Raw genomic sequence first — 21,342 nt, forward strand, 5'->3', positions numbered from 1 at the left:
CTTTAGGAGAAATAGATCAAATTTCTTGATCTATATGAGATTTGCAGAGATGTTCTCAGCAATCTTGTTGGATTATGAAATATTTTACTGATAGAGAGTCTCCTCTCTGGAGCCACCAATGTTACGAGCGGGGCATCCGAACGGGTCACGCGAAGGTATGGCCCAGCTGTTCGAAGCTGCCCTCAGGTCGTAGCAATTTTTAGGGGGGGTCTCTCTGCCCTAGATCAATTGTCTGCAGAATTCACTGGATCCCTATTACCTTCCCGCTAGTTGCTCCTCGCCTTTTGGAGAGCCTATGCCGCAGAAGGGGGGTTCCGAATTCAGCAGAACTTTCGGATAGTTTTTGGGCAGAGTACCCTGATGAGTGCCGTCTTAGCCGAGGGGAGAGTTCCGTTCTTTCCTTTAAAGTAAAAAACAAGTCCTTTCTTTTCGAGCTCTAGATCGACACTGATTTATTTAAAGTGAAATTCTGGCTTATATACTAGTATTTGCAATAGTATGTGTTGGTATCGTATTGGGAATTTGTCGCTGTATGCGAGCTTAAGACGTGGGTCCTAAGCGTTGCTCGATGTATCTATCTTTGTTTAGGATAACGACATCTGCTATTATGCATTCCCATTACGCCTTGTACGCGCCCATTGCGCCGTAGCCACTTATCCGCGCGCTTGTTGATTTTATGCATCTCACGCAGTCGCTTTCCCACGTCGCGGTCTGGCTTTTATTATCTTTTTTCTGTTTTAGAATTCCCTTTTTCTTGGCCTTATCAATGGTTTCCTCTGTCGAGCCGCTCTGAATTGGTTTTTATTTTATGTCATTTTTTTCTCTTTCGACAAACCATGACAATGCCATACATTATTTCGAACCTATCCGTTGCGCTAGCAACATATATATATTTATATATATATATATATATATATATATATATATATATATATATATATATATATATATATATATATATATATATATATATATATATATATATATATATATATATATATATATATATATATATATATATATATATATATATATATATATATATATATATATATATATACATATATATATATATATATATATATATATATATATATATATATATATATATATATATATATATATTCGGGATTCGATGTGCCGGGTACATGTCGCCACTGTCGCGGGTGTGTGTAGTGCTGTACTTCAGATACTCGGTTACCCACGAATGTGGCCCAGGTGTTTGGTGCCGCGCTAATCCACTTTAAGGTGATGATAGAATCAGACCAAAAGAATGATTCTGATGCGTCTAGTCCCATCGCCTTCTTGACTCGGTTGCAAAGCTGGCCGCCTAACACTGCAGCACACAGTTCAAGTCGAGGGAGTGTGACACGTTTAAGTGGTGCCACTCGCGATTTGGACGATAGTAGAGTAATGCGAATCTCTCCTTTTGACTTTCGCATCGAGCATAAATACAGGCTCCGTAAGCTGCTTCTGACGCATCACAAAAGGTATGTAACTGCACTCGAGTATCAGTTAACAATCCATAGCGATTAATCTTAAAACTGGAAAGAAGTGGCCAGTCTTGCTGAATATCCTTCCACTTTTTACCGATGGAGGCAGAGACAGGATCGTCCCAGCCGTTTTTCTGTAACCACAACTCCTGCATCATAATTTTGGATCGCACAATAATCGGAGAGATCAAGCCAAGCGGATCGAACATTCGTGCTATGTTGGAAAGTATGCTCCGTTTGGTGAGGTTTGATGTGTCAGTATCGATGGTGGATTTGAAGGACAATACATCATGTTCTGGCTCCCACGAAATCCCAAGAGTCTTCACGGTTTCGGCTGGTACAAATTGCAGCGCTGACTGTGTTCCGATCTGATCTGCGGTTAATCCTTTGAGCACATCTAACCGATTTGACGTCCATTTTCGTAGCTCAAATCCGCCCTTGCGAAGTAATTCGCCTAGTCCTACTCGTAGGCGACGAGCATCCTCGACGGAATCTGCACCACCGATGAAATCGTCCACGTAGAAATTTCGTTTCAAAGCGGTTGCTGCAACAGGATATGCGGTTCCTTCATCGGTTGCAAGCTGCAGTAAGGTTCGAGTTGCAAGGAAAGACGATGGCGATAATCCATATGTTACAGTGTTCAGTTCATAACATTGGATCGGTGAATGCGGAGTGAACCAGAAGCAAATACGAGCATATTTTCGGTCATCTGGATGCAGCAGTATTTGGCGATACATTTTAGTGATGTCTCCTACAAGGGCTACCTTGTATGTGCGAAATTGAAGGATGATGTCCAGCTATTCATCCTGAACTGTTGGGCCAACACATAAAATTTCGTTGATTGAGTATCCAGTGGATGTTTTTGAGGAACCATCAAATAATACTCTAGTTTTCGTTGTAGAGCTAGACGCCTTGAATACAGGGTGGTGTGGCAGATAATATCCTGATTCGTGATCGCTGGGAACATTAATTGGAGTCATGTGACCTAAGTCCAAATACTCGCGCATGAAGTGATGATATGCTGTTTTCACATCAGGATTGCGTTCTAGTCGTTTTTCAAGCATTGTGAAACGCCGTAGAGCTGATGCTTTGGACAATCCAAGTTTCGCTTCAAAATCAGGCTGCTTTGGTAAGCGGACAATATAACGACCAGTATCGTCTCGTTGTGTTGTTTCTAGGTATAGCTTTTCACAGTACCGTTCTTCAGTTGAATAACCGTCTCTACCATGTAACTCTTCCACTTTCCAGAATCGCTCGAGTGATTCTTCAAGCGTGCTCATGCAAATGACGGAGGACGCGTTACATATTTCAGGATTGCTATTCGAGGAGGATGCGGAGCCGCTCACTATCCACCCAAATACACTTTCGATGAGGACAGGAAGGTTCGACGAGATTTTATGTTGCGTCTCGCTTTGGAAAATGTATGGTAATGCCGGGCACCGAGGATAAGATCGAGCGGTGGCGACTTACTAATCTGGGGGTCGGCAAGCATAAAATTCGGCGGTAGTTGCCATTTATCCATATGCACGTCATGTGCTGGTAAATTACCGATCAAGTTGTCCACGATCAAAAAATCAGCATTCAGTTCGTACGGGTTCGTTCGAGAGGAGATTTTCACCTGCACCGATTTCTTCACCGATGTGGAAGACTGACCCGCACCGATAAGTGTGATGTTGATCGGGTTTTGTTTTAGACCTAGTCGATGAGCGAGCCGGGTGCTCATCAGGTCAGGCTGAGAGGCATTATCCAACCAAGCAGCGGTGGAACTCACGAAATGTATGGGATACTCAAAATTTCGACTCGTCGAACAGCCTTGTCAAACATCTCATCAGAAATATAACATTTCCGATTCTTGCTTCATAAGTCACTCGAAAATTCTCTCACGTCAGTTGAGCGCTGGCTGTCGAGGTGATCGGATGCACGTCGTCCGGTGCAAAAAAAAAATATGCGTCATAAAATTCGTTACTCCGCCTACCGATTTTGAGTAGGGGCGTTGCATGTTCTATGTTCTTTCATTTTCGCTTCCTTCGCATTTTGGGTTCATTTCCTCCCGCCGGCGTGTACTGTCCCACATGCTTTGTCGATTTCAGCTCAGGTACCGTCCGTTGCCACGTGCGCTGGTGCTAGAGCCATGGAAGGGCAAATTTTATTTTGTTAGTTTGAAGGGGCTGTTGAGACTTGGAAGAATACAGAGAACCGATGTCGATATGGCTGGTCGGGGCTGGCGATGAGTCTTCAGCGTCGATGGGTTGAGCAATCTGGCGTCTTCAACCTTAAGGGGTATGCATTGCCTTTTGATTTACGTGTGGGCCAAGATCGATGGCGGCGATGCATGCGTCCAAAAATAGATCCGGAGTGTGGATGGATTACAACGTATGTGAGCACTTGATGTACGAATGCTTCCATGCTATACGCATATCTCACGCAGTGATTGTATATCGGGTATAGATTCATATGATAGATTGCATGCATCGTTTGCACTGGTGATAGGAAACATGGGTGTTATTTGGTTTACTATCGTTTCATAGATACAAATCAAGGGAGTTAGATTGAGAATCCCAATGACGATATGGTTTGCGGTTTGCATTTCATACGTGTTTTGGTCTATGCCGGTGGTAAAATATCATGCTCGTACCGTAATCATTGTCCACATGCGATCGCTGATCATAAAACATTACCTCACAAACGGAATAGCAGTAGCAATTGCACGGGTACCGTCAACGTGGGCGAAAAAGGTAAAGGCAACCCAAACACAGGTAGAGCGGTCTACGCGGGTCGAACCCTAAATAAACAAAGGGTTCACCCTACGACGGCGCACAGCCGAATCAAAGAGGGCAACGCAAATGGCTTGCGAGAGCCAAACTGTGGGTTTATTCTCTCGAGGTGTTATTACGCTCAGGTAAAATGCTCGTCGAATGGAGGGGGGAAACCGCGGTCCATGTGCTAAACAAAACGGCATGCTATAAATCTTGTGCAGCGGTCTCGCTCGTGTTTTGACTGAATGGGACGCATAATTCTTTTGCATGAGCCAGAATGATCGGCATGCTTGAACCTTTTTCTCAGTCGAAGAAATGAAAACCCTTCGATTGTGTGACAAGGTCGTGTATGAAAACTCCATGTATCAGAGGAGTTAAAATGCGCTCGATTCGGAAAGCGCGTTAGCTCACTGCCCGAATGTTCATTATGCAATAGCGCTCGTGCTCGATGCATGATGCCATGTGCATCAACAATGTGTACCACGGCAGTTTGCAGAAACACGTTATCATAGGTGTGCTTGCTTGCGTGTGCTGCTACGTAGTGTCTTTGTGTATTTGCCGAGTGATCGTCTGCGTTGTGTGGTGGGTGTGCCGGAACATTTCGCGCAGCTGGCGTAGAGGATGCAGTGGGAAATGTGCCGGGCGTATTGTGTGACGTGTGTAACAGTGTGTGGTGAGATAAATTGCAGTGTCGACACTTATATTGCGAAGAGCAATCGCGCGCTCGGTGATTGTCCCGCAAACAATTCAGGCATAACCTTTTAGACATTACATGTTGATACCGATCTTCGGGACTCATAGTAATGAATCGTGGGCATTTCGTGATATTATGCTCATGTTGGCATATGAGGCAGTTGCGTGTATCACGAGAGGTGGATGGAACACTAGTCACTCGAGTGAGTGTCGTTTGCCTTGGTACGAAGTATGAAGGGTTTCCGCTAGATGCGGCTTCGGTATTATTTACCATCAGAGTCTCGAGCACTCGCATTCGGCGTTGCAAAAATGCCACTAAGCTTTCGTAGCTGGGGTTTTCATTGGTGGAAGCAAGTTCCTCCCAATCACGTAGCGTTGTGGCGGGTAGTTTTGTGCATAGTAAATGCTCTAACAAACTGCGCCAAGCTTCTGTATTTTCGCCCAAATGTCTTAAAGTTTTCTTGTGGCGCTCGAATTCATCCACTAGCTGATGAAGGGTCGACGCGCTTTCCCGCTTAACGGTAGCCATTCCGAAAAGAGCCTGCAAGTGACGCTTCTTCAACAGATACTCGTTGGAGTACCGATCTGTTAATATCTTCCATGCGATCTCATAATTCGCGGCACTTATGGTGATCGACTCGATGATCTTGGCGGCTTCTTTTTTTAAGGATGCTCGCAAGTAATGGAATTTTTGGATGGACGGCAATTCAGGGTTGTCATGAATCAGACCCTCAAAGGTGTCCCTAAACGTAAGCCATTGCATATAGTCACCATCGAATTCGAGAAGCGCGATGGTGGGGAGTTTGATGCCAACCAGCGGGATAGTGCCAAAGCTTTGTGCTGCGTTGATGTTTCGAGGAGCTTCCATCCTTTTAGCCTTTAACTGCAAGTGAACGCGTATGAGACGTGTCTCAAAATCATCGCGTAAAGCAGCGTTGTGTAGAGCCTCTTCCTCGGTGGTTGCCGAGTCTTCTAACTGGCACTGAATTTTTTCCAAATCAACCGACAGTTGATCGAATTTCGATATGCGTGTCTCAATCTCTATCGTGTCTCGTTCCGATATAAAGTCGATAAGGAATTTTTCATGTCGATCTAGCGAGACAATCAAAATTGCCCTTCGAGATGACAATATAACAGTAGATGCCGTCATGATCGGTTATGTTGTAGTTTCGTTCGCGGTGAATAGACGGGAATAGTTGCTGTGATGCCAAGGCTGCATTTTTGTCGACAAAACCGCAAATTTCAAGCCTTTTGAGAGCCTTCGTCGTGAGTTATTTTGAGCGATTCCTGGCAGCAGGGCAAGCGGGGAAAAAGCCCCCAAAATCACTTAAATCGTTGAGGGGCAGGTAGAAAATCATCTTTTGTCTCTTTCCCGCTACCACAGGGCTTCGGCTCCCGTCACCAGGGGTATTACTCAGATCCCACGTGGTGTCTATTTTTAGCACCAGCGCGTTCTGAGAGAGTGGGTTCCAAAGGCTCCTGCGCAACTCAGAGCATATGGGCCATCAACACGCAAGAGAGAGCGGGCTACGCTGCCTATCCTCCATACACAGTTCTGCTAACCCGCGTGCTTCAAATAAAACTTGGTTTTGGCCTCTCACATCAACAAAAACTTGACGGCCGAGCGTGTTAAGTTTGCATGGATGAAACTAATGTGGCAAAATTAGACTCTGACAAGACGTTTACGGACTGCTTGACATTAGTGTCGATGACCGAGCACAAGAGCACCATCTCAATAAACATTCGGGCAGTGAGCTCACGCGCTTTCCGAATCGAGCGCATTTTAACTCCTCTGATACATGTAGTTTTCATACACGACCTTGTCACACAATCGAAGGGTTTTCATTTCTTCGACTGAGAAAAAGGTTCAAGCATGCCGATCATTCTGGCTCATTCAAAAGAATTATGCGTCCCATTCAGTCAAAACACGAGCGAGACCGCTGCACAAGATTTATAGCATGCCGTTTTGTTTAGCACATGGACCGCGGTTTCCCCCCTCCATTCGACGAGCATTTTACCTGAGCGTAATAACACCTCGAGAGAATAAACCCACAGTTTGGCTCTCGCAAGCCATTTGCGTTGCCCTCTTTGATTCGGCTGTGCGCCGTCGTAGGGTGAACCCTTTGTTTATTTAGGGTTCGACCCACGCAGGCCGCTCTACCTGCGTTTGGGTTGCCCTTACTTTTTTCGCCCACGTTGACGGTACCAGTGCAATTGCTACTGCTATTCCATATGTGATCTAATGTTTTATGATCAGCGATCGCATGTGGACAATGATTACGGTACGAGCATGATATTTTACCAGCGGTATAGACCAAAACACGTATGAAATGCTAACGGCAAACCATATCGTCATTGGGATTCTCAATCTAACTCCCTTGATGTGTATCAATGAAACGATAGTAAACAAAATAACACCCTTGTTTCCTATCACCGGTGCAAACGATGCATGTAATCTACCATATGAATCTATACCCGTTATACAATCACTGCGTGAGATATGCGTATTGCATGGAAGCATTCGTACATCAAGTGCTCACATACGTTGTAATCCATCCCCACTCCGGATCTATTTTTGGACGCATGCATCGCCGCCATCGATCTTGGCCCACACGTAAATCAAAAGGCAATGCATACCCCTTAAGGTTGAAGACGCCAGATTGCTCAACCCATCGACGCTGAAGACTCATCGCCAGCCCCGACCAGCCATATCGACATCGGTTCTCTGTATTCTTCCAAGTCTCAACAGCCCCTTTCAAACTAACAAAATAAAATTTGCCCTTCCATAGCTCTAGCACCAGCGCATGTGGCAACGGACGGTACCTGAGCTGAAATCGACAAAGCATTGTGGGTCCAGTACACGCCGGCGGGAGGAAATGAACCCAAAATGCGAAGGAAACGAAAATGAAAGAACATAGAAGAACATGCAACGCCCCTACTCAAAATCGGTAGGCGGAGTATCGAATTTTATGACGCATATTTTTTTTGCACCGGACGACGTGCATCCGATCACCTCGACAGCCAGCGCTCAACTGACGTGAGAGAATTTTCGAGTGACTTATAAAGCCAGAATCGGAAATGTTATATTTCCGATGAGATGTTCGACAAGGCTCTTCGACGAGTCGAAATTTTGAGTATCCCATACATTTCGTGAGTTCCACCGCTGCTTGGGATCCACCGTACGCGCTCAGTTTTTTTCCAATGAATTTTTTTAATGAAAATGAACATTTGTGTTCATCGTAAATATCGAGGGAATTGACTACTCGATATTACCCTCGATATTAAAAACTTGTTCATTTAAAATGAATAAAATGTTCACTCCGTGTTGCCAGAGGTATTACTGAGGAATAGCAGATCACCGAAATACTTTCATACCTAAGGTGTCCGGTTGTCAAAATAAAGATGAAAATCTGGCCTGCTACCTGCCAGAGGTCCTCTGGCGATGGGCTCAGTATTTTGATGGACTACTAGATGATCAGTTCAACTAGTGAACGAATGTAGATGATCAACGAACAGCTAGAGGCTCAACTAGTGGATGATACCATGCTACTGCCACCTGGCATGGACGAAATCCGAAAAGCAGTCCGTCGGTTGGATTACAATAAGGCACCCGGCACCGACGGAATATCAGTCGAACTGATTGAAAACGGAGGTGCAGCACTAGAACCCGAAATTCATCAAATCATTATTGAGGTGTGGGATAGCGAATCGATGTCTTGTGATTGGAATCTTTGTATCGTCTACCCCATATACAAGAATGGAGACAGGCTACAGTGCAGCAATTACAGGGGTATTACGGTGTTGAATACCGCCTATAAGATCTTCTCCTTAGTCTTGCAAGAGAGACTTGTCCCATTCGTAAAAGAGATAGTGGGAAACTATCAGAGGGGATTCCGAAAAGGAAAATCAACCGCTGATCAGATCTTCACCATGCGGCAGATCTTGGAGAAGATGGCGGAGCACCAGCTCCAATCTTTCCATCTCTTCATAGACTTCAAAGCCGCATACGACAGCATAGCCAGGGTAAAACTATACGACGCAATGAGCTCTTTTGGAACCCCGGCCAAGCTTATCAGGCTTGTTAAAATGACCATGACCAACGTCACATGCCAGGTGATGGTGGATGGAAAACTCTCAAGGCCCTTTGCTACCACCAAGGGTCTGCGCCAGGGCGATGGGCTTGCCTGTCTCCTTTTCAACCTGGCGCTAGAGAGGGCCATCCGAGACTCAGGAGTGGAAACCTCGGGGACCATCTTCTACAAATCAATCCAGATTCTGGCATACGCTGATGACATAGACATCATTGGTTTGCGGCTCTCCTATGTAGTAGAAGCTTACAAACGGATTGAACAGGCGGCTGAGAACCTCGGTTTGGAGATTAACGAGGCAAAAACCAAATGATGGTGGCACCATCAGCGGCCCTGCTAACAAATACTAATGCGAGTTTACGCACAGGGTGACGTACAGATAGGTGAGCGAACCTTTGAAGTCGTCCAAAACATCACCTATCAGGGGTCAAAAATCAGCACCAATAGTGGCATAGAAGTTGAATTACGCGCAAAGGTGCTAGCGGCCAACCGGTCATACTACAGCCTGAGGAAACTTCTCCACTCAAAATACCTGTCGCGACGGCTGAAGCTGGAACTATATAAAACACTCATAGTTCCAGTATTCACATACGCCTCTGAGACATGGACCTTGTCAAAAGCTGACGAAACCCTCTTAGCCGCGTTCGAGAGGAAGATGCTCAGAAGGATCTTTTGCCCCGTATGTGTGGAAGGACAATGGAGGAGCCGATACAACGACGAGCTCTACGAACTGTACGAAAGCCTCACTGTCGTGCAGCGAATTAGACTCGCCAGGCTCCGGTGGGCTGGTCATGTCATTAGAATGGGAAGGGACGACCCAGCCCGTAAAGTCCTTTTAGGCTGCCCACATAGACAGAGGAGGCGTGGTAGACCCAAACTGAGATGGAGTGATGGCGTGGATGCGTCCGCCAAAAAGGCCGGGATCAACGATTGGCAGACGACGGCGCTCGACCGCGAGCGGTTCTTCTCCTGGAGCAGGCCAAGACCGCCAAGCGGTTGTAGTGCCCATTAAGAAGAAGATAAAGAAGCGTAGGAAATGAGGTTTTTGTAATAAATTTAAATATCGATTTCAGAGCGATATGATTACCAACATGGAATGGCGTTTTTAATGGAAACAGCAGTGCAGATAAAATATAAAGGAAAAAGTAAATTTTTTTCCAGGCAGCTTCAGTAACGAAATAAGAGTAAGAGAAAGAACAACTGAAAGATTTTAAATGGCATACATAATCAAGATGGAACAACATGCTTCTTTTGCAACATGTGATCTCGTAAAGCTTCAGTTTGTTTACAATCTTCTTCTTCTTCTTGTTCTTCAAAAATATGAAGTTCCAATTTCGAGCACTTTTGGGCAGCCTCTTAAGTAACATTTTTGCTTTAACGTTAGCGATGTTCGATTCGAGCGCTTTTTAACTCTTCTGATACATGGAGTTTTCATACACGTCCTTGTCACACAATCGAAGGGTTTCATTTCTTCGACTGAGAAAATTTTTCAAGCATGCCGATCATTCTGGCTCATGTAAAAGAATTATGCGTCCCATTCAGTCAAAACACGAGCGAGACCGCTGCACAAGATTTATAGCATGCCGTTTTGTTTAGCACATGGACCGCGGTTTCCTCCCTCCAATCGACGAGAATTTACCTGTGCGTAATAACACCTCGAGAGAATAAACCCACTGTTTGGCTCTCGCAAGCCATTTGCGTTGCCCTTTTTGATTCGGCTGTGCGCTGTCGTAGAGTGAACCCTTTGTTTATTTAGGGTTCGACCCGCGTAGACCGCTCTACCTGTGTTTGGGTTGCCTTTACCTTTTTCGCCCACGTTGACGGTACCCGTGCAATTGCTACTGCTATTCCGTTTGTGAGGTAATGTTTTATGATCAGCGATCGCATGTGGACAATGATTACGGTACGAGCATGATATTTTACCACCGGCATAGACCAAAACACGTATGAAATGCAAACCGCAAACCATATCGTCATTGGGATTCTCAATCTAACTCCCTTGATTTGTATCTATGAAACGATAGTAAACCAAATAACACCCATGTTTCCTATCACCAGTGCAAACGATGCATGCAATCTATCATATGAATCTATACCCGATATACAATCACTGCGTGAGATATGCGTATAGCATGGAAGCATTCGTACATCAAGTGCTCACATACGTTGTAATCCATCCACACTCCGGATCTATTTTTGGACGCATGCATCGCCGCCATCGATCTTGGCCCACACGTAAATCAAAAGGCAATGCATACCCCTTAAGGTTGAAGACGCCAGATTGCTCAACCCATCGACGCTGAAGACCCATCGCCAGCCCGACCAGCCATATCGACATCGGTTTTCTGTATTCTTCCAAGTCTCAACAGCCCCTTTCAAACTAACAAAAATAAAATTTGCCCTTCCATAGCTCTAGCACCAGCGCACGTGGCAACGGACGGTACCTGTGCTGAAATCGACAAAGCATGTGGGACAGTACACGCCGGCGGGAGGAAATGAACCCAAAATGCGAAGGAAGCGAAAATGAAAGAACATAGAAGAACATGCAACGCCCCTACTCAAAATCGGTAGGCGGAGTATCGAATTTTATGACGCATATTTTTTTTTTTGCACCGGACGACGTGCATCCGATCATCTCGACAGCCAGCGCTCAACTGACGTGAGAGAATTTTCGAGTGACTTATGAAGCAAGAATCGGAAATGTTATATTTCTGATGAGATGTTTGACAAGGCTGTTCGACGAGTCGAAATTTTGAGTATCCCATACATTTCGTAAGTTCCACCGCTGCTTGGGCTATTGGGCATTTGAACCTAAATGATACATAAAGTAGCTTTTTCAATAAATATTACAAATCTCTATTCATTTACAATGTTACGATTTGTAAACATCAAAAATGTTATAAACTTTTGTTGTTGCTGGAAGAAATTTTTCAAAACATATTTAACATTCCATATCTATTTTTTACAAAATATAGAGAGCTTTTGATCTATGATCGCATTTTTGGCCACTGTTCATAAATCGCTTCTGATCAGCATTGCAGTCCTTGTGTCCAATTCAAAATCGACAATTTTCAGATTCATTTCAAACTTGCAAAGCAATCAGTGCTCTTATTTTGAAATCTTAGGAATAGTTTTGTTATTAGACTATTTGTGAAGAAAGTAAAATTAGTATTAACTTCTTTCTAAGGTAAAATAAACTCACCTACCAATAAAAAAAGCAAGTAAAAAAGCGGATGGAGTTCGCATATTTTTCGCACACATGCTGCTTTCGATTTTCTCGAAACGTGAGGATGGAAGATAACGTCTGCTAGTGTGATGGGATTAGCTGAAGTGTGATATAATGTTGCTATCGAAGCAAGTAAAGCTTATCTATATGTTATTCGCAGCGCCTACAAGTGTTGAGAAAATTTTACCCAATTTCAAAACGAGTTCATGTCGATCGTTGCAAACTGATTCTGAACCATGCTTTTCGACTGGATTTGGGTCAAACGTTTCAGAAACATTAAGCAAACTAACATGCTGAAAGCAACATCCCATCTTTATTAAACTCACGCATTTCATTGAACTCACGCATGAGCATAATGCTCGTGATTAAAGGGAGAATATAACAACTAATGCTTGGGGATCGAAGAAACATATGTTCGTTTCTAACATTCATTTACTACATAGAAATACATAGATTAGCTAATAGAAATTTGAAGCTTAAATTGAATTATTTATATGGAAACCGTTTTTACAATCATCAATTACTCAAAAAACATTACTCAAGATTGAGATTGCGACGTCGAGATGCAGTCAAATGTCGACGTTTCATGAGGATGTTGCCTCGCATGTGTTGTGTTGCAAATCAAAGGCGCTCGCGTAAAATTGAATGATCATGAAATAAAAAAAAACCATCCTCGTAGAAGCTTAGACCCGTACGCTGTCGTTATTTTCGCTTAAAGCTTTTCTTGTCCGTGTGGCCGCGAGTGCATGTCGGAGTGCTTCATTAGCTCTGAGTGTTCTGGGTGTCGAAACGTTTCCCCCCCTATGCTCTATTCGTTTTGTTAAGGTCTTGCGACCTCGGGCTGCCTTGCTTTTTCTGCCTCTCTTCCTTTTCTTGGCAAATTTGAATTATTTCGGGTCGAATTAGAGAGGGGAGAAGTTGGAAATGATGAGATGAAGTTTTGTCTTGAAATGTTTGAGCGTCGAAAATTTACCGATTCAGCTGTCGAGTCTCATATTATGTGCCCCGTTGCTAACGGTTGACTTTCTTTCTTTTAAGGTCAAATTATGACGCCGATTAAAATATATATTAAGAGAGCTGAGAATCCCATATTAGCCATAACGTGAAATTGACTTGAATCTGCCAAGCAAAATCCCGTCTCGCAAGTTTGTTTCTGATCTGCACCATTATTTCACGTTCATGGTCGGCACATCACAATCAAAAAGGCAAATATTTTTAGTGGATTTAAAAAAAATGATTAGGGTATTTGGCGCTAAGTGTGGTTGGATTAAACTTCTTACAAACTAAATTATTTTTTTGGACAAATGAGTAGGAACTATCAAAAGATATGAGCGTAAATATTTCAGTCAAAATCATATGTCTTGGACAATATAAAAAACTAATCTTTGTACAGTCGATTTTATTTATAAGAAGGTAGAAAAAACATTGAACATAATTACGGACTTTAACTCAACATTACAAATAGCGTTTTCCATATCTGGCTGTTTTGCAGGGAAGGACTTCCGTTTCCCATGTTTAGGTGATGGAGCTCCGTAGGTAATATATCGATCGGTGATAAAAACGTAGGTAATATCCATCGATCCCCCGATATCGTGATTCTCATCGCCAACCAATCATTTATTCCTTATCATTCCGCATACTTTCAATTGTACTGGATTTGCTTCCCTGGTGTTTATCATAAACAAAATTCCTTCACTAAGGGTAAAACCAATGCAATAGTTTTCTGATCGAAGCGAATGCTCAAATGTACGAATTACTGTACCTTTTGCCAGAAAGCTTACCCTCGGTTATGAGTAAATTCAAAACCATAATTTGTTAATGTAAACAAGCACCTGACTCGTTATGAAAATGTGTCATGCAAATCAATCGTAATAACAACTGCGGGTCTATGCTTTAAATTGAAGTCAATGAATAGAATACTATGTGTCCATGGCCTTGTCACTTTCATTCAACTCATACTCTTTGGTTCTTTTGTGTTTTACTGAAAGCATTTCCTGTGATCTTGTGAGTTTATGCGTGGGTGTGTTCATTGGAATAAAAGGGTAAGTTCAATTCGTATTTTATTAGTGTTACGGCTAGGGTATAAAAAATTGGCAGTTATGCTACGGCCAGGGTATAAGAAGTAGGCAATCGGTCCCAGCTCATAGATATACCCTGCACATAGTGTATCGTTAAGATACAACCCCTTTTTTGTATTTGTACTCTTCCGGGTACTCTATATTTGTTTTCTGTTCCGCAAGTCATGCACCAAGCAGCAATTTCTCCGCTTAAATACAAATGCCTGAAAAACTGCAAAACATTGTTCTCACAACAGAATTTCAACCGGATTGTCTAGGTAGCACTTAATCTTTGCTGCGCTAGGATTCCGGGTACAATCCTCATTCACTCATTTTTTTCACTTCAAAAATTCAGAAAAAATTAATCACTTACAAAACCTCATCGAATTTAACCTTACGCCACGTTAAATTCATTATTCCAGTAAAAACTCTGGAAAATTTGATTTGCATAGCGACGGTGTTCAACAAGAGGTTGATATGCACTTTACAATATATCAAAACGTATTTGTTTAACACGTTAATGGTTTTTAAATTCTTTTAGATAACTTCATCAGCAATGGTAAACGTACCAAACCTGGTAAGCGACATTCTTACTAAAATAAAACTCACACTTTTAAAGTCGGTAATCCGATGTCTACATCTTCGGCATCCTCATCGGGGTCGAAAATTCCGGTATCCATCAATAAGCGGCCCGAGAAAAATGGATCGAGTAGCTCAACAGCCGACAATAGCATTGCTGTTTGGCTGGTATCAATAGATCAGTCGATTGAATCGATGTCACTGCCCATCACCAAAATTGAAGAAAACCAGCAACAGCAATTGGATAAAAGGCTAAGCTCTTCAGAAAAGTAGAGCTTATGGACACGATGATGGCAGCCATTTACAACAAAATAATTGCGCTTGACGATATGCCTGCACCATTGGACCATTCCAATGCCGTTCCAGAAAACCTCATCGGAAGAAAGTTTAGCGGAAGTTGAAACGAAGCTGAAGGATCGTTGCCATTGCGAAGTTTTTGCCATTGTGCACCTGGCGGGGGCGAGGAATGCAGAACGAGCATACTAAAAAATTGCATTGTGGAACTATAAAAATTTAATCACCCTTTTCCAGCACGTAGGAACCACTCGCTACCAAAAAGTCACCGAAATAATGGTTGCAAATTTTTTCTTAAAAAAATTACAACATTCCAAAAACCGAGTAGGATTGAAAGATGATAAAAAAACAAGCTGTTGCTCGAGATAGATTGTAGTGTAAGTTTGAATTTTATTCAATGTGATTGACAAGTTTGTAATTAAGAATTTTAATGATTAAATTCAATTATTTTACAGAATTATGGGACCAGATTAGTATTAAGAATATAGAATTAAGTATGCATTTTAGTTTAGAATTGAATTGATTTTGAAATTGGAAAATTATGTTACAATAAAGTTTTATTGATTATGATATAATTTAAGATTTGAAATTAATTGAAATTAATGTTCAATTACAAAATAAAAATCCATTGTATAACATAAATTTGAAAATAACGCGTTTTATTTCAATGTATACAAAAGAGGAATAAACACACATTCTTTTTCTTGTTTTGTGTTTAAAGCAACTAATTTGCATCGAATGTTGACGAACGGAGTTATGTTCGCATATGAACGTAATTCATCAAACTTTGCTAGGAAAATGTATAATTTTTCAGACGAACAAGGTTGATTGAAAAGTTCGTATTTCTGAGCAAAGGGCTATCCTATTATACGTATCCCTGATAAAGTTTGTAAGCAACCATTTATTTCGATGTACTGGTCTGAGGACAAAATCTTGGTTTACATAAACAGTTACTTTTTCACCTTTTATTACTATTGTTGGATAATGACCGTTGTCGTCGTGCTGGGTGTTTTCAAGCTTGTCTATTTCAGCTAATCGGTGTATTAGCTGTTCGAGGTTTCTGTTACCACTTTGCAACATCCGCTTTATAGTTTGTGGCTTGCTTTCGAATGGGTATGCCAGAATAGTATCTAACGAACCAAATCTGTATGCGTCATCGAATATATGCAATAAGTTGTGCACATTACTAGAAACTAAATGTTTATCGTACACTCGTGGAAATTCCGATACACACTGCTCCAGCAGTTGTTTAGCAAAATACCAGTGCTGTTTGTGTGCTTTGCAGGACAGAAATGTCAGTGCACAGTAACATAGCATGAAGTGAGAATACTCTATTCCACTAATTTTGTCTAGACTATAAATTCTGCCGCTTTAAAAACATTAAGAATTTTTGACGGGCGCAGCTTCCGACGAATTTCTGATGGTAATTTTGCCTTCGTAAGAAAATTAGAAATTTCCTCGGCAATTGTGGCATTCCATTTCCGGTGCTCGGTCAATCCACATTTTAACCATTCTTTAACTAATTTTTTTGTGACACCAAGGTCGATCAAATGCATACGGTCCCCGACAATCACGTGTTGAATGATGTCGAAATTTCGCAAATCAGTGAGAGGTGTTGGTGCTTTTCGATATGGTCCATACACATTTTTGGTAAATTGACAATGCGTTCGCATCGTTTGCACAACTGTTCCGTAGTACATTCGTCGCGTAGACGGATCTCGAGTTACATTGGTGGTCATTGGTGGTCGAGTTACATCTGCAATAACTGCTTGCAGTTTAACCACTATCGAACAACTATTAATGTTTATTCCACCGCGTTGTAAAGTATTTATTTCCGTTGCAAATTGCCTCATATACTGCTCGGTGTCTTCTGGCTTTGAAGGTCCACAAAAGACAGCTACTACTATGACTGGTGCAGAGGGAATATCGGGCATTCGCATTAAAATCGGCCAAAACTGAGTAGGCCCACTATTGTGCAGTAGAAGGCCATCAATAAAAAAATCCTGCCACAGTTCCGGTATGCTGGGCGGAATTCTGAAGAAAGCGTCCAAGCACTAGCGATGGCATTTTACCATTGACCGCCTCCAACTTCGGCTATCTCTGATCTGCTGCCCCCCTGTTAGGGGTTTTAAGTAGAGTTCGCGCATCCATTGGCAAATTGTAAGAATTGTTTTTTGCGTAAAATTCTTCTCTTCTTCTTTGCTGGCCCGCTCAAGATTGAGCAATTGCTGTTCAGGTAGGTCGGTCCATGGTTGCAGCTCACCATCCCCGGTTGCATCCGATATCCCGCAGGTTCTGCTTCACTGCCTTGTGCCGGACGGGTCGCTGGTGAGCACCTTCTTGGTGGGGCATGAGTAAGGCATCCTCATGACATGCCGCAACCACCGAATTCTGCCGGCCTTCGCCACCGTCAGGATGTCCGGCTCGCCATACAGCTCAGCTAGCTCGTAGTTCATTCTTCTCCTCCACATGCACTGTTCACACACACCGCCAAAGATAGACCGGAGCACGCGCCGCTCGAAGACTGCGAGTGCGTTGACGTCCTCCGTGAGCAGAGTCCAGGATTCATGCCCATAAAGAACGACCGGTCTTATCAGCGTGCGGTAAATGGCACACTTCGTGCGTGGAAGAAGCCACCTGGACCTCAGGAGTTTGTGGAGCCCATGGTAGGCACAATTCATCTGAACAATGCGCCTCCGGATTTCGCAACCTTCGTTGTTATCTGGAGTTACAACAGTGCCGAGGTAGCAAAACTCCTCTACTACCTCAAGTTCGTCGCCGTCCACTGAAACGCTGCTCCTCAGCCTGGCTCTGTCACTTTCAGAGCCTCGCGTTTTAGTCGGGTGTACGCCTCGCACACCGTCCTAGTGTTCCGCTCGATGATATCGATGTCATCCGCGAAGCCCGCGCTTCTCATGACACCTTCCAGAGCGATGTTGAATAAGAGACAGGAGAGCCCATCACCTTCCCTCAGCCCCGGTGAGATTCGAACGGATCCGACAACATGTTCGACACCCTCACCTTGCACAGCACCCCATCCATCGTGGCCCTCAACGGGTGTACCAGCTTTCCAGGGAAACCGTACTGCTGCATGGTGTTCCATAGCTCAGTCCGATCTATGGTATCGTAGACCGCCTTGAAGTCGATGAAGAGATGATGCGTCTGGATCTGGTGCTCTCGGCATTTCTGGAGGATCTGCCGTAGAGTGAAGATCTGGTCGGTGGTGGATTTGCCTCCAACAAACCTAGCTTGGTAGCTTCCGATGAAATCTTTGGCAAGGGGTGCGAGTCTGCTGGATTAGGGGATAGGATTTTCAAGGCAGCATTAAGTACTGTGATGGCTCCAAAGTTGGCACAGTCCATTCTGTCACCCTTCTTGTACACTGGGTGGATGACACCAAGCTTCCAGTCCTCCGGGATCATTTCATGCTCCCAGAATTTCCCAATTAGCTGGTGCATATTGACGGCAAGCTCAACCGAACCCACCTTGAATAGTTCTACCACCAGACCATCGCTGCCAGCTGCTTTGTTATGTTTCAGCTGCTTGATGGTGCTAGTGACTTCTTCCAAGGATGGTGGGAGCACATCGTCATCTGCCTCCCGGCAAATGTGCTGCTCGATTCTGCTTGCACTGCTGTTGAACTCCCCTAGTTCCGCTCCGTTCAGGTGCCCGTTGAAGTAGCACTTCCACCTTCCGATCACCTCTCGCTCGTCCGTAAGAATGTTGCCGTCCTCGTCTCGACACATTGCGACGTTTGGCGTGAACCCGCCTTGTGTCTTCTTCAACATCTTATAGAACTAACGAAATTTCCCGGCTGAGATAGCTGTTCCATGAGTTGTTCGTCCGACTCCTCGAAGCGACGCTTCTTGCTCTCGAAGATCCGGGTTTGCTGCGTTCTCAATCGTTTGTAGTGTTCCACGTTTTGACGGGTTTCGCGCTGTAGCATTCGGGCGCGCGCTGCGCTCTTCTCGGGTAGTGCCCGCCTGCACTCGTCATCGAACCACTCCTTCATCTGGCATCGTGGCTTATAGCCTAGTGTCCGCTCGGCTGTTCTACTGATTGCTCGCTTCACCATACGCCAGTGAGCGTCGAGAGACATTGTGGCGGTCGCGTTATTGTTCGGTAGCGCTTCCCCAAGCGCTGACGCGTAGCCCTCGGCAACAGAAGGTGTTCGTAGCCGATCCGTGTTTAGGCATGGGGTAGGCCGGTGACGCAGCGTTTTGGCATCGCAGAGCTTCTGCCTCCAGGTGTAGCTGAATCGAGGTTTGTGCTGGAAGAAGGTGCTACGGATGTTCATGTGTCTCGAGGATGCGAAGTTAATGAGCCGGAGGCCGTTGTCGTTGGTCAGCTGGTGGACACTAAAGCTTCCAATCGTTGGTTTATAGGCCTCCTCTCGACCAACCTGAGCTTTGAGGTCCCTGATGACGATCTTTATATCGTGTTGTGGGTTGCGATCGTACTCCCTCTCAAGCTGCGTATAAATAGCGTCCTTGTGGTCATCGCTGCTTTGAAGGTGCGGGCTGTGCACTTTAATTATACTCAGGTTGAAGAAACGTCCACGTATCCTCAACCTGCACATGCTGTCATTGATCGGCCACCATCCGATCACACGTTTTCTCATAGCACTCATAACAAGGAACGCCGTACCGACCTCGTGCTTGTCTCCACCACTCTGGTAAATCATGCAACTGCTAATGTACCGGCGCTCCGAGACTCCCTTCGAGCGGACCTCTTGAAGTGCTACTATCTCGAAGCCGCGTACTCTCACTTCCTCTGCGAGAATTTTGGTACTCCCGGGAGAGGTAAGAGACCTGCAGTTCCATGTACCGAGTTTCCAATCGTAGTCATTTTTCCGTTTTGCGGGATTGATAACTTTTCGTTGCAATAGTACAGGGGGTGGCTTGCAAGGCCTCTCCCCCCGCCTCCTATCTCGTCGGTGAAACAACGCATCCTAGCTGATTTACGTTTCGTAGGATGCTAAGACAGAGTAAACAGCCGCCCCTGACATGGGGAACAGACGCTGGTTCGAGCCGCTCCTAACATAGAGAACAGACGCCCGGGGATGAACTACTAGTATGAAGCAGTCTAATTTCCCTCTCAATTCAGCCTTGTCGACCATCCGCCCAAGGGGGTGGGTTTCCCCTTGTACCCAAGCTTGGATATTTAAACGACAAGTTACCGTTCTGTACGTCGCGGACGTATTGAGTAGGAGTTTGGGGAGGCGAGCTTATACCCAAGCAACGGTGGAATTCATAAAATGTATGGGATGCTCAAAATTTCGACTCGTCGAACAGCCTTGTCAAACATCTCATCGAAAATAAAACATTTCCGATTCTTGCTTTAAAACTCGCTCGAAAATTCTCTCACGTCAGTTGAGAGCCGGCTGTCGAGGTGGTTGGATGCACGTCGTCCGGTGCAAAAAAAAACGTGTCATAAAATTCGATACTCCGCCTACCGATTTTGAGTAGGGGCGTTGCATGTTCTATGTTCTATCTACGTCTTTCATTTTCGCTTCCTTCGCACTTTGGGTTCATTCCTCCCACCGGCGTGTACTATCCCACATGCTTTGTCGATCCAGCTCAGGTACCGTCCGTTACCACGTGCGCTGGTGCTAGAGCTATGTAAGGGCAAATTTTATTTTTGTTAGTTTGAAAGGGGCTGTTGAGACTTGGAAGAATACAGGGAACCGATGTCGCTTTGGCTGGTCGGGCTGGTGATGGGTCTTCAGCGTCGATGGGTTGTGCAATCTGGCGTCTTCAACCTTCAGGGGTATACATTGCTTTTTGATTTACGTGTGGGCCAAGATCGATGACGGCGATGCATGCGTCCAAAAATAGCTCTGGAGTGGGGATGCATTATAACGTATGTGAGCACTTGATGTACGAATGCTTCCATGCAATACGCATATCTCACGCAGTGATTGTATATCGGGTGTAGATTCTTATGGTAGATTTCATGCATCGTTTGCACCGGTGATAGGAAACAAGGGTGATATTTTGTTTACTATCGTTGCATTGATACAAACCAAGGGAGTTAGATTGGGAATCCCAATGACGATATGGTATGCGGTTTGCATTTCATACGTATTTTGATCTATGCCGCTGGTAAAATATCATGCTCGTACCGTAATCATTGTCCACATGCAATCGCTGATCA

At 44.2% G+C, this 21,342-nt stretch overlaps 1 protein-coding gene across 1 annotated transcript; it reads right to left on the reverse strand.

Annotated features, from left to right (window-relative positions):
* Nucleotides 1-15,845: 15,845 nt before the first annotated feature.
* On the reverse strand, nucleotides 15,846-16,925 carry LOC128729043 (uncharacterized). The gene is made up of 3 exons (XM_053822691.1): nucleotides 16,598-16,925; nucleotides 16,176-16,463; nucleotides 15,846-15,976 (listed from the first exon to the last, which is right to left on the reverse strand). Exons 1-3 carry the CDS (start codon nucleotides 16,923-16,925, stop codon nucleotides 15,846-15,848), a joined length of 747 nt encoding a protein of 248 aa, XP_053678666.1.
* Nucleotides 16,926-21,342: the final 4,417 nt, after the last annotated feature.

The sequence above is a fragment of the Anopheles nili genome, chromosome X, assembly GCF_943737925.1.
Source record: "Anopheles nili chromosome X, idAnoNiliSN_F5_01, whole genome shotgun sequence".
NCBI lineage: Eukaryota > Metazoa > Arthropoda > Insecta > Diptera > Culicidae > Anopheles > Anopheles nili.

Bases quoted from the DNA above. Each gene is read 5' to 3' on its own strand.
- LOC128729043 (XM_053822691.1), bottom strand. From the start codon at position 16,925: ATGACCACCAATGTAACTCGAGATCCGTCTACGCGACGAATGTACTAC. The intron at 16,464-16,597 runs GTCGGAAGCTGC...TGTCCTGCAAAG, and splicing joins AAAATTACCATCAGAAATTC to CACACAAACAGCACTGGTAT. The intron at 15,977-16,175 runs GTCATTATCCAA...ACATTTTCCTAG, and splicing joins CACCCAGCACGACGACAACG to CAAAGTTTGATGAATTACGT.